The sequence below is a fragment of the Petaurus breviceps genome, unplaced genomic scaffold (assembly GCF_028583685.1).
Source record: "Petaurus breviceps papuanus isolate PSGF00001 unplaced genomic scaffold, PetGlider_PUasm1.0 90692, whole genome shotgun sequence".
NCBI classification, from domain to species: Eukaryota; Metazoa; Chordata; class Mammalia; order Diprotodontia; family Petauridae; genus Petaurus; species Petaurus breviceps.
This window is the reverse complement of record NW_027187313.1, coordinates 862,190-874,172: the sequence shown is the minus strand read 5'-3', so window position 1 is coordinate 874,172 and position 11,983 is coordinate 862,190. Positions and strand designations below refer to the sequence as shown.

The window sequence follows — 11,983 nt, the reverse complement described above, 5'->3', positions numbered from 1 at the left end:
GAAGGAAGAATGGAAGGAAGGAAGGGAGGAAGGGAGGAAGGGAGGAAGGAAGGAAGGGAGGGAGGGAGGAAGGGAGGGAGGAAGGAAGGAAGGAAGGAAGGAAGGAAGGAAGGAAGGAAGGAAGGAAGGAAGGAAGGAAGGAAGGAAGGAAGAATGGAAGGAAGGAAGGGAGGAAGGGAGGAAGGGAGGAAAGAAGGAAGGAAGAATGGAAGGAAGGAATAAGGAAAGAAAAGAAAAAAGAAAAGGGTGATATACGTGTTGAACACACCTGGGTGGTTCAGTGGTTAGAGTACTGGTCTTGGAGTTCTGAAGGCTTAAATTCACATCCTACCTCAGTGAGACTCTGACTGTGACCCTGGTCAAATCACTCAAAAGAGTGTTAAGTGGCAAATGGGGATAACAAAAGCAAAGCATTGTTATAAGGATGAAATGAGAGGATATTTTTAAAGTATTTTACAAACCTTAAAGTACTACATAAAGGGTAGCTATTATTCTTATTATTCCCATCAAACCCAGAACCCAATTGGCCTTCTCTCTGTTCCTTACATATGATACTCCGTCTCCCTTTCCTGTACCTTTGCTTACCATCTCTCCTGCCTAAAATTTCCTTCCTCCTCACCTTCACCTAACCCCTCTCTTCTTCAAGACACAGCTGAAGTTACCTCCTTTCTACATGTAGCCTTTCCAGATTTTTCCTCCCTTCCCCCAACAGATAGGGCACTCCCAAATTGCCTTGTTCAGCATGTCCCAAAAGTCTTAGTGCACTTTAAAGTTTATTAAAGATTAAATTTTATCAAAGTTTTTGAACACAGTAAATAGCTAATAAACATTGAAAAGCTTTTGGGGGTACACTGTACTTAACTACTTTGTATTTATTTGCATTCTCTTTTTTTAAATATTTGGCATATACTAATATGCATACTGCTTGTCTCCTTTGTTAATCTCTGCTCCTTGAGGGTAGAAATTGTTTCAGGCTTTGTATTTTCATCCCTAGAATATAATACATAATATTAAATTACTCATTTTAGATAGATAGATATAGATGTATGTATGCTGTCTCTCCCATTAGATTGTAAACTCCTTGAGGGTAAGAACTATCTTTTGCTTCCTTTTGTATCCAGGCATTTAACACACCTGGCACATAGAAGCACTTAATAAATGTTTATTGATTGATGCCTGCTTCTCTTGATAATGGCTTGCTTATCAAGCTGTTGGGTAGTGAGTGTCTGGCTCTGGGACACAAGTCTGCTGGGCCTATTCTGTAATACTCTGCTCTGTCAGCTAGTGTGTGCTAGGAATTTCAGTAGCTGCCCCTAGGTGCCCCACCCCATACACATCTAGACTAAGGCAAAGTATGCCCAGGAAAGTTTTGGCAGGAATAGAGGTTTGGAGGAGAGATCATTATCTCACCCCATCTGTCCTTTTGACTTGGTGGTAGGGAAATGGGCAGAGGAAAAGGAGAAGGAAAGAACACTTGATTTAAGACATTTGAATCTACCTGGGTGATCTAAGAAAGTTACCTCCTTTCTCTGGGCTAGTTTGCTCATCAGCAAAATGGGCAGGGGGTGGAGGCCGAGATGCACTAGGTGGCACCTAAGCTGGCTTCCATATCTAAAATCTTATGGTCCTCAGGAATAAACAAGCAACCCGTCTAAAGTAGGAGAGTGGAATTGGGGCCTCCAAAAGAATTGGAGAAGTACTCTACCCCTTCCTTTCCTTCCGCACACCTGGCCCTCGACTTCTATTCTGAGGCCCTGAAAGCAGAGCTGACTATGAGCCCATACCAACCAGTTCTTTCTTAGTCCTTGAACATGTTCGGCTTCCCGTTATTTAGAGGCAATGATGTGGTACAATGGATAGAGTGCTGTCCCAGAAGTCTGAAAACACTCAAGCTCAAATCCAGCCTCAAATAGTTATTAGCTTATAGGCAGCTAGGCAGTACAGTGGATAGATAAGAGGCCAACCCTGGAGTCAGGGAAGTCTGAATCCAAATCTAGCCTCAGACATTTACCAGCTGTGTGACCCTGGACAAGTCATATAATCTCTTTCTGCCTCAGTTTCCTCATCTGTAAAATGGTGATAATAATAGCACCTGTGTCCCAAGGTTGTTGTGAAGATCAAATGAGATAATATTTGTAAAGTTCCTGGCACATAGTAGGCATTTTAAAATGCTCACTCCCTTCCCTTACTGGTTGTGTAACTCTGGGCAAGTCACTTAATATCTATTTGTCTCAGTTTCCTCAATTGTAAAATAGGGATAATAATAGTACCTACTTCACAGGGTTGTTGTGAGGATAAAATGAGATATTTGCAAAGCATCTGGCATGCAGTAGGTGCTTAATAAATGGGGTTTTTTCCTCCCTATCTTTGCCTTCTCTACTTTGAGGTTTTCCTGGCTTACCTTCCTGTGTCTAGTAGAGTGTAGGCTTTAAACATCCATCCCAGTGGCTTCCAGAGTACCAACTGCCTCTTATTTCCAAGTGACTCAGCCTCTCTGTGGCCTTTGTGCTTGTGTTTTGCAGAGTTTGATGGAGAATCGTTCGGATGACAGCGGGAACAGTTGTAATCACTGGAGGAATCCTAGCAACTGTGATCTTACTCTGCATCATTGCTGTCCTGTGCTACTGTCGGCTCCAGGTCAGTAACTTCCTGGGACCCCGGACTGGCCTCATTCCAGCAAATGCCATGGCCTTAGAAGTTGTCAGCTCGAGTGCCCTGCGCTGTGGATGGGGGTTTTAGGAGGTGGAAGGCTATGTAGTTTTCAAACTCTTTTTTGCTCATGACATAGTATTATTTTTTGCAATAAGGAATCAGTGCACTGAGCTTGGCACACTGCGCCCAAACGCTTTTTTATGAGACCTAGGGGCATAGATTTTGAGCCAGAAGGGAACTTAGAAACTATCAAGGCCAACCCCTTTATTTGATAGATGAGGTGGCTGAGATCCAGAGAAATAAGTGACTTATCACTCTTGATAAGTGATATGTAACCAGGGTCACATAGCCATAAGTGCCCACGGTGGGATTTGAACCCGGGTCTTCATAAATCTAAGCCCAGACTATCCTCTCTACCACACTGTCTTTCAACCACTGATATAGGGATAATAATATTAATAATAAGATTTATAGACTACCTACTCTATATCAGGCATTTGGCCTAAACACCTTATAAATACTGTCTCGTTTGATCCTCACAACCACCCTGGGAGGCAGGTGTTATTATTATCCCCATTTTACAGTTGAGGAAACTGAGGCTAAATCACTGTGCCTCCCTGACACTAGACTCAGTGTTTTATACACTGCACCACCTAGCGAGTTAGCAAGGGCCTGGGGTACCTTGGGTGCTCAATGGAGAGTATGAGATTAGATGATCTTTGCACTTCAGGAGTGATGGGAAAGGCATCATTCCATTTCCATGACCTCTAGATCTCTTTATTTAAATTTTTTGCATTTTGGAGGGGGAAGGCAGGGGCAATTGTGGTTGAGTGACTTGCCCAAGGTCACATGGCTAGTAAGTGTTAAGTGTCTGAGGCCAGATTTAAACTCAGGTCCTCCTGACTCCAGGGCTGGTGCTCTACTCACTGCACCACCTAGCTTCCCCCAGCCCACACACACACAAAGATACTCTTTAAAAGCTGTATCCAGAAATTTACTTTCTCCACCAATATGAATTATAGGCCATTCCCTTCCATCTTCAGGGGAAAGAGGCTGGACTTATGGTCAGAGGACATGTGTTCCAAGTCTGGCTCTGATGTACTGAGAGCTATGTGAATGGGGGCCACTGATTCACCACTGACTCCTGAGAGATCTCTCCTGACTCCTCCTCTATAACATGGGAATAATAATACTTTACCTCCTTCATGGAGCAGAGTGCTTTGTAAGCTGGAAAGCACCATCACAGAAATATGAACTATGGAACTCTTGTAAATGAGAGGAATGGGGCTGGGAAGCTAACACACTGACCCTTCTGAGTCACCATGGAGAATGAGGTTAGGGAGGCCAGGGTTCAAATCGCAGCCCAGATAACCTAAAACAAGTCACTTAAATTCTCTGTACCTTAGCTTGAGAATCTTCAACATGAGAGGGGTTTGCCACAAATTGGCAATGTTGACAAAAAATGGAAAAGAACACATCCTGGAGGGGCTATGGGAAAATAAATACATCAATAGACTGTTGGCAGGGCTGTGAACACCATTCACCTTCATGATTGTAACAGCAGTTTGGAGCTATGCCCCAAAAGCCATAAAACGGGACATACTCTGCCCCAGCAGGACCACTACTAGGTCTTTACCTTAAAAAAAATTCAAAGAAAGAGAAAAAAGACCCATATGTACAAAGGTACTTATAGAAGCTCTTTTTGTGGTGGCAAAGAATTGGAAACTGAAGGGGGGTGGCTGTCAATTAAGGAATGACTGAGCTGAACAAGTTATGGTATATTAATATGATGAGATACTATTGTGCTGTAAGAAATGACAAAGGGGATTGGATTCAGAAAAACCCAGAGAAGACTTTCATGATCCGAAACAGAGTGAAGTGAGCAGAGCCAGAAGAACACTTTATACAATAATCACAACATTGCACAAAGGAACAACTTCAAAAGACTTAGGAACCCTGATCAGTACAATGACCAAACACAATTTCAGAGGGCTTATGATAAAATATGCTACCCACTTCCAGATAGAGGTGATGCATGCAGAGTGAAGATTGAGACATAATGTGTTTTGGACACAGTCAAAGAAAGCAGGAAGTTGTTTTGCTTGCCTCGTCCTATTTGTAACAAGGGTTTTGTTTTTCATGCTTTCTCAGTGGAGTGAGGGGGGAGGAGATCTTTGGGAAATAAAATTTAATTAAAGAAAATAAGCACATTATTGCACCGTTGGTACAACTATGAATTGGTCCAGCCATTCTAAAAAGCAATACTAAGCTACACCGCCCCCCCCCAAAGCCCCTATCCTCTAAGAACCTTTGTGCCAGCAATAACATTAATAAGCATATATCTGGAAGGATCAAAGGCAGAAGGAAAGGACCTTTGTATACACAAATATTTATAGAAGCTCTTCTTGGTATAGTAAAACGAGGTGGTTGAACTTAATGGCTTTCAATGATCCTGTGAATTTGGTTTTTCATTGTAAGCTCATTAGAATGAAAAACCATGAAGGGAAACCCAATGAGGGTGAAACAAGGAATTCTCTAGGCCATCCCCACTGACTAAACTCTGATTTGGTTCCTTGAAAGAGTTTTTTAGCCCCTTCACTGCTTAAAGAGATGATCTCAGGCCTTCCTTTAATTTTCTTTTTTTCCCCTTCCAACTTTATTTTCAAGTATTATTTATTTATTTAAAACATTCTTTTCTTTTTAAGTTTCAGGTTCCATTTCCCCCCCCCTTCACCTCCCACTCCTGCTCCACCCACTGAGAAGGCAAACAATATATCAATTATACATGTGAAATCATGCAAAACATATTTCCATCTTAGCCATATCTTTAAAAGAAAGAAAGCAAAATAAATTATACCTCAGTTTGTACTCAGAATTCATCAGTTCTCCCTCTGGAGGTAGATAGCATTTTTCCATCCTTTGGAATTGCCTGGGATCATTGATTTGATCAGAGTAGCCAAGTCTTTCACAGTTGATCATCATTACAACATTGCTGTTACTGTGTACAACGATCTCTCATTTCTTCTCACTTCACTTTGCATCAATTCATATAGGTCTTGCCATGTTGTTTTTCTGAAACTAGCCCCTCATCATTTCTTTATAGCACAATAGTATCCATCACAGTCATGTGCCACAACTTGTTTAACCATTCCCCAATGGTTGTGTCACCTCAATTTCCAATTCTTTGCCACTACAAAAAGAACTGCTATAAATATTTTTGTACATGTAGATCTTTATCCTTTTTCTTTTATCTCTTTGGAGTATAGACCTAATAATGATATTGCTGGGTGAAAGGGTATGCACAGTTTTATAGCCCTTTGAACATAGTTCCAGATTGATCTCCAGAATGGTTGGACCAGTTCTATACTCCACCAACAGTTCATTAATGTACCTATTTTCTCACCATCTCCCCACCCCCTAGCATCTGTCTTTTCTGATAGTTGTGAGGTAGTATCTCAGCATTGTTCTAATTTGTCTTTCTCTAATTAATAGTGATCTAGGGCATTTTCCTACATAACTACAGATAGCTTTAATTTTGCCTTCTAAAAAAGTGCCTGTTCACATCCTTGACCATTTGTCAATTGGGAAATGTCTCCTTATTTTTATAAATTTGACTCAGTACCTTATATATTTGAGAAATGAGGCCTTTATTGGAGAAATTTGCTATAAAATTTTTTATATTACTTCATTGTCTATGGTACCTTTTAGCAAAATGTAGTTTCTTTCAATTAGGTTTATTCTTGCTTTTGCTTTGTCTGAGATCATGATTGCTACCCTTGCCCTTCTCTTTTCAGCTAACACATAATAGACTGTGCTCCAGATCTTCATTTCAACTCTCTACGTGTCTGTCTCAAGTTTTTTTCTTGGATACAACATAGTATTGGATTCTGCTTTCCAATCCATTCTGTTTTCTGCTTCCATTCTCTGGGTTACCTCATCCCATTCTCATTCACAATTATAATCACTAACTGCATTTCCCTCCATCCTATTTTCTTGTTTCTTCTTCTTTCTCTTTTACCCTATCCCTTCCCAAAAGTCTGTCTTGCTTCTGACCATTGCCTTCCCCAATCTGCCCTTCCCCTTATTATTGTCCCACCCATATCTCTTATTTCCTTTCCCCTCCTATCTTGGCTAAGATAGATTTCTATACCTAGCCAATATGTTCTTCCCTCTTTGAACCAATTCTGATGAGAGTGAGGTTCAAGCATTGCCCACCCACTCCCCACTTCCCCCTCTATGATAAAAACACTTTCTTGCATGCTACAAGAATATTTGCCCCATTCTATCTCTCCTTTCCCCCTTCTCCCAGTACATTCCTCTTTCTCACTCCTACATTCTCTTTTGGGAGATCATCCCAACATATTTGATTAATGCTCATGACCTCTGTCTATGCAGACTTCTAACTGTCCTAATAACGATAAAGTTCGTAGGAGTTACATATATCATCTTCCCATATAGGAATGTAAACAGTTAAATTCCATTGAGTTTCTTATAATTACTCTTTCATGTTTACTTTTTTATCCTTCTCTTAAGCCATCTGTTTGAATGTCAAATTTACTATTCAGCTCTGATCTTTTCATCAGAAATGTTTGGAAGTTCTCTATTTCATTAAATATACATTTTTCCCCTAAAGGATTATACTGAGTTTTGCCTATACGTATAGGCGATTCCTGATTGGAATTCTAGCTCCTTTGCCCTCTGGAATATCATACTCCAAGCTCTCCACTCCTTTTTGACATGGAAGGTGCAAAATCTTGTGTGATCCTAACTGTGACTCCACAATATTTCAATTGTTCCCTTCTGGTTGCTTGCAATTTTTCTTCTTGATCTGGGAGCTCTAGAATTTGGCTATAGTATTCCTGGGAGTTTTCATTTTGGGATCTCTTTTTTAGGAGTTGACAAGTTGATTCTTCTGATTTCTATTTTACCATCTGGATTGAAGATATCAAGGCAGCTTTCCTTTATAATTTCATGAAATATTAAGGGGCGGCCAGGTAGCACAGCAAGTAAGAGCACCGGTTCCAATGTTGGGATGACCTGGAGATCAAATCCCGGGCTCAGACACTCAGCACCACACCCAGAAATAACTGGCCGTGTAACCTTGAGCAAGTTACTTAACCCCAATTGCTTAAAAAATAATAATAATAATTTCATGAAATATGATGTCTATGTTCTTTTTTTTTATAATGGCTTTCAGGTAGGTAGTCCATAATTCTTAAATGATCTCTCCTTGATCTATTTTCCAAGTCAGTTGTTTTCCCAATGAGGTATTTCTCATTTTCTTCTATTTTTTCATTATTTTAACTTTGTTTTATTGTTTCTTGATGTCTCATAAAGTCATTAGCTTCCATTTGCCCAGTTCTAATTTTTGAGGAATTATTTTCTTCAGTGAGATTGTGTACCTCTTTTTCCAATGGGTCTATTCTTCTTTTAAAGGAGTTCTTTTCTTCAGTAAATTTTTGTGCCTTTTTTTTAACCATTAGGACAATCTTGTTTTTTAAGGTGATATTCTCTTCAGTTTTTTTGTGCCTCTTTTACCAAGCTGTTAATTCTCTTCATAATTTTCTTGCATCACTCATTTATTTTCACAGTTTTTCTCCTACCTCTCTTATCTCTAACTCTTTCAGCAATTTTTGCTGACCTTGGGTTCAATTAGCATTTTTCTTCAAGTCTTTGCTTATAGCTGTTTTCACACCAATGTCATCTATTAAGTTTATTTCTTGGTCTTTCCTGCCACCATAGTGGCTTTTGATGGTCGAATTCTTTTTTCTTTTTTATTGTTTGATTATTTTTCCAGTCTATTTCTGCACTTTGAACTTCATGTTAAAGTTGGGTTCTGCTCACCTGGGGATGAGGAGGCATTCTGCCAAGCTTCAGGCTTTTTCATGCTGCTGTTTTCAGAGTTAGTTCTTGGGGTCTGCAAGTTTTTAGTTCTTCCAAGGTTGTATTATCCTGGGGGGAGGAGTGGTCACTGCTCTCCTGGTGTGTACTCAGGTCTTTACCCAAGAAGGGCCCCTTCTCCCCTGTAGCCACAAACAATAGTGTCCTCTTGACTCTGGAACTGTGACCAGAACCCCTGCTCCCTTGTGACTGATCACAAGCATCCCTCTCCTTTCTGGGACTACAACCCAGAACTACTTGTGTGCAAGAGAATTGCCAATCAGCACCAGCTGCACCCAATGCCAGCAAAGGATCCCCTGTAATCTCTTTCTGACCAGTTGTCCAACCCCCTTAGCATCTCTGGACTGAGAGTTCCTGAAGATGCTGTCACTGCTGCTGATGCTGCTGTCCTGGTGACTTCTAGGACTCAGTGCTGGTACTTGGGTCTTCACCCACTCCCGTGTTACAGTCATCTCCTACAGACCTCCTAAGTTGCCTTAGGTTGGGAAATGTCTCCCTCTGACACTTTGTTGGCTCTGCCCACTCCAAAATTTTCTTTGAGGCATGATTTTAGAGTTGTTTGGAGGGGCATGATGGGAGAGTTCAGCTGGATCCCAGCCTGTACTCTGCCATCTTGTCTCCCTCTCATTTTCAAACAGCAGCTTTGGGGATTGGGCAACCAGTTGTCATGTCTGAATTCAACTGATGGAATTGATTGAATTCACCTGTGTATGCATGCACTCACACACACAACACATGAGCACACATGCATGCACACCAGACACACATACACACACACACATGCACATGCACCTTCTCAGACAACATAAACTTTCTGAGGACGGGGTATACTGTATAAGTCTTAGATACCCTCATGATAGTGAGCCAGCTGAAACAGACAGCCAGTGAGGAACTTCAGAGAGTAGGAGTAGAATTAGGGGAGTGTACTGTAGGAAGAAAACATGGGCTAGTCACATGATGAAGGGGAGAGTAAGGATGTAAGAGGGACACAAGAGCTGTCCACTTGAGGGAGGTGGCCAGAGAGAAGTGAGGACACTGGGTGTTCCTCCCACACCCCACATTCCTCATGTGGACAACTCATGTGCTCCATTGGTATCTTCATGATGTCAGAAGAAACAGAAGCAGGTATCTAGCACTTTGGGTGGATCCCCTTTGAAGTTATGGAAGGATATGGACTAGCTGCACAGAATGGAAAGGCATGGGTAGATTGCAAATGGCATCACTGTAAGGAATATTGAAATGGATGAGTTCACTCCATTCGAGTATCCCCAGTGCTGAAAATATGTTCAGTTGGATTATCTTTGGAATCAGTGAGACAAAGTTCAGGAAAAGGCTAAGGATGAAGTGATGGGACCATAGTGAGGACAGCATAGCTTTCCTTTGTGTGCTTAGGAATTCTCCAAGACAACCCTTTCTCATTGATCACTTCCTGACAACTCTATGATGTCTTCTTTACTGGAAACCACACCAGCACTGGTTGCCTCTTACTTTCTGGAATGTGAACTTCTGGATATAACTGAGCACTACAAATAATGTCACTTAACTACTATAATGACCATGGGTGTGCACATGAGTGTCAGTGCTAGGCCAACACCAAGCTGCAAAAAAGGCTATTTATTGTCAGGGTACTTCCAACCATCTCCCTAGTCTGCCTTCTCCCTCTTTCCCTCTCCCCACCAAATAGTCTCACACTGCCCTTGGCTACCTTCTTCAGACAATGTTCAATGCTCCAGATTATTTTGAATTTCCTCTTTTCCCTCCACCCCTAATCAAAACTAACCTGACCTCTATCCCTTACTTCTTCAGGACCCTTCTCCACACAAGGTAAAAGATAGTTAGCTAGATCTGAGACACTAATGCCTGCTAAAGTTTTGATGATGATAACTTGAAATGTTGCCTTTACAAAATGACATTTTTTGCATTTTCAGCAGAAGTCTTATTGTTTTAAGCCAAAGAGTGACCAATGGTAGAATCTATGGTTGCATAACAGACTGTGAGAATTTAGGCAACCTTTTGAGCCTCTCAGGTCATTTCCCACAAGTGTTTATATATATATATTTGGAGTTGATGTTGTCCTTGGGTGGGGCTACGTGGCTCACGTACATATGCTGGGGGTGGGTCTCAAGCACACATGGAAGCATGCTTGGAATTGAGTGTGCAAACACTGCTCTGTGCTCACTAACCTGAGCCTTCCTTTCTCCCTCCTGGTCAGTACTACTGCTGTAAGAAAGATGATTCTGATGACGAGGAAGAGGAAGAAGGACATGGTCTCTCTGCTCCATCAAGATTTTCCACCTGCAATTCTTGCAACTCCCAAGTTCGGGACGGACAAGGTGACCTGGCACCACTCCCCAATGAGCCCTCTGACCAGCATCGAGGTGCTCAGAGCCACTGCCCCAGCTGTGCCCCTTACAGCTCCCCCTTTTACATCCGGACAGCTGACATGGTCCCCAATGGTGGAGAGAGGCTCACCTACACTCCCGCTTGCTACAAGGAGTTGGGGCCCCCACCCCTCAAAATGTCATCGCTCCAGAGTTTCCCGGTGACCCGACCAGGCCTTGGACGTGAGGCCTTTACCAATCCAAGGGCTGTTAGTACAGAAGTATAACCTTATCCACCCACTACCCCCTGCTGCCCCCTTTGGAGCACAGCAGGGCAGTGAGAAGCCCCTGCCCCATGGATGATCTGTTTTCATAGGTTTTCTTGCTACAGAATATAGGGTTCTCTGGGATGTGTGAATGGGTAAGCTGAGAACAAATGTGATATTGACACTCAGGCATCCAGCTACTGAAAGGACATTGTAGCAGGAAGGGAGAAGGTGGGAGACCCCTTACCGGATGGGAAAAGTTTGCAGCTCACTACAACTTTACCTACAATGCCACTTGTATCAGCCAGTGAGATTTCTTCACCAGGGCTATGTGCAAAACAAATACACCCACGGCTACCCCTATCTCTCACTAAGACTTTGCAGAATCCAGAGTCAGGGCATACCCCAGGTAAACTGTGCTGGGACACTGGAGCCCTCAACCAAGTCCTTGTTAGAAGAACTGAGCTAACTCAGAAGATGGGAGCTTGCCTTGGATCTGGCAGGGGGGTGGGAAAGGGGGAGGTACATTTTCTGGGAGAAACACAGGGAAAAGTCATTTTTAGTTTGAGCATTTTGTAATCCTGGTATCGTAATAGTTGCAATGACTGAGTACTTCTATCACTGAATAGAAAGCCCTATGACTAGTTCCTTTATATCAGACACATAGATGTCACACACAAACCCACTACCCCTATACCACTCTATGGGCAACAGGTAGCATTGAGCTCATTGTTGGGGAGAGACTTACAGAGGAGACTGGATCATGCCAAACCATTTTTTAAAATAAAAAAAAAAAACCTGCCTTGATTTGGAGACCTGATGATGGCAGGGTTTTATTAAAAG

The 11,983-nt window shown here is 42.0% G+C and overlaps 1 protein-coding gene across 1 annotated transcript; it reads left to right on the top strand.

Moving 5' to 3' along the window:
• The first annotated feature begins 2,544 nt into the window (after positions 1 to 2,544).
• Positions 2,545 to 11,204, top strand: LOC138144141 (protein FAM163A-like). The gene is made up of 2 exons (XM_069065431.1): positions 2,545 to 2,637; positions 10,766 to 11,204. Exons 1-2 carry the CDS (start codon positions 2,545 to 2,547, stop codon positions 11,159 to 11,161), a joined length of 489 nt encoding a protein of 162 aa, XP_068921532.1. The 3' UTR covers positions 11,162 to 11,204.
• The last annotated feature ends 779 nt before the right edge of the window (positions 11,205 to 11,983 follow it).

Coding starts and splice junctions, on each gene's coding strand:
- LOC138144141 (XM_069065431.1), top strand. CDS start 2,545: ATGACAGCGGGAACAGTTGTAATCACTGGAGGAATCCTAGCAACTGTG. Junction 2,638..10,765: donor TGTGCTACTGTCGGCTCCAG/GTCAGTAACTTC, acceptor CCTCCTGGTCAG/TACTACTGCTGTAAGAAAGA.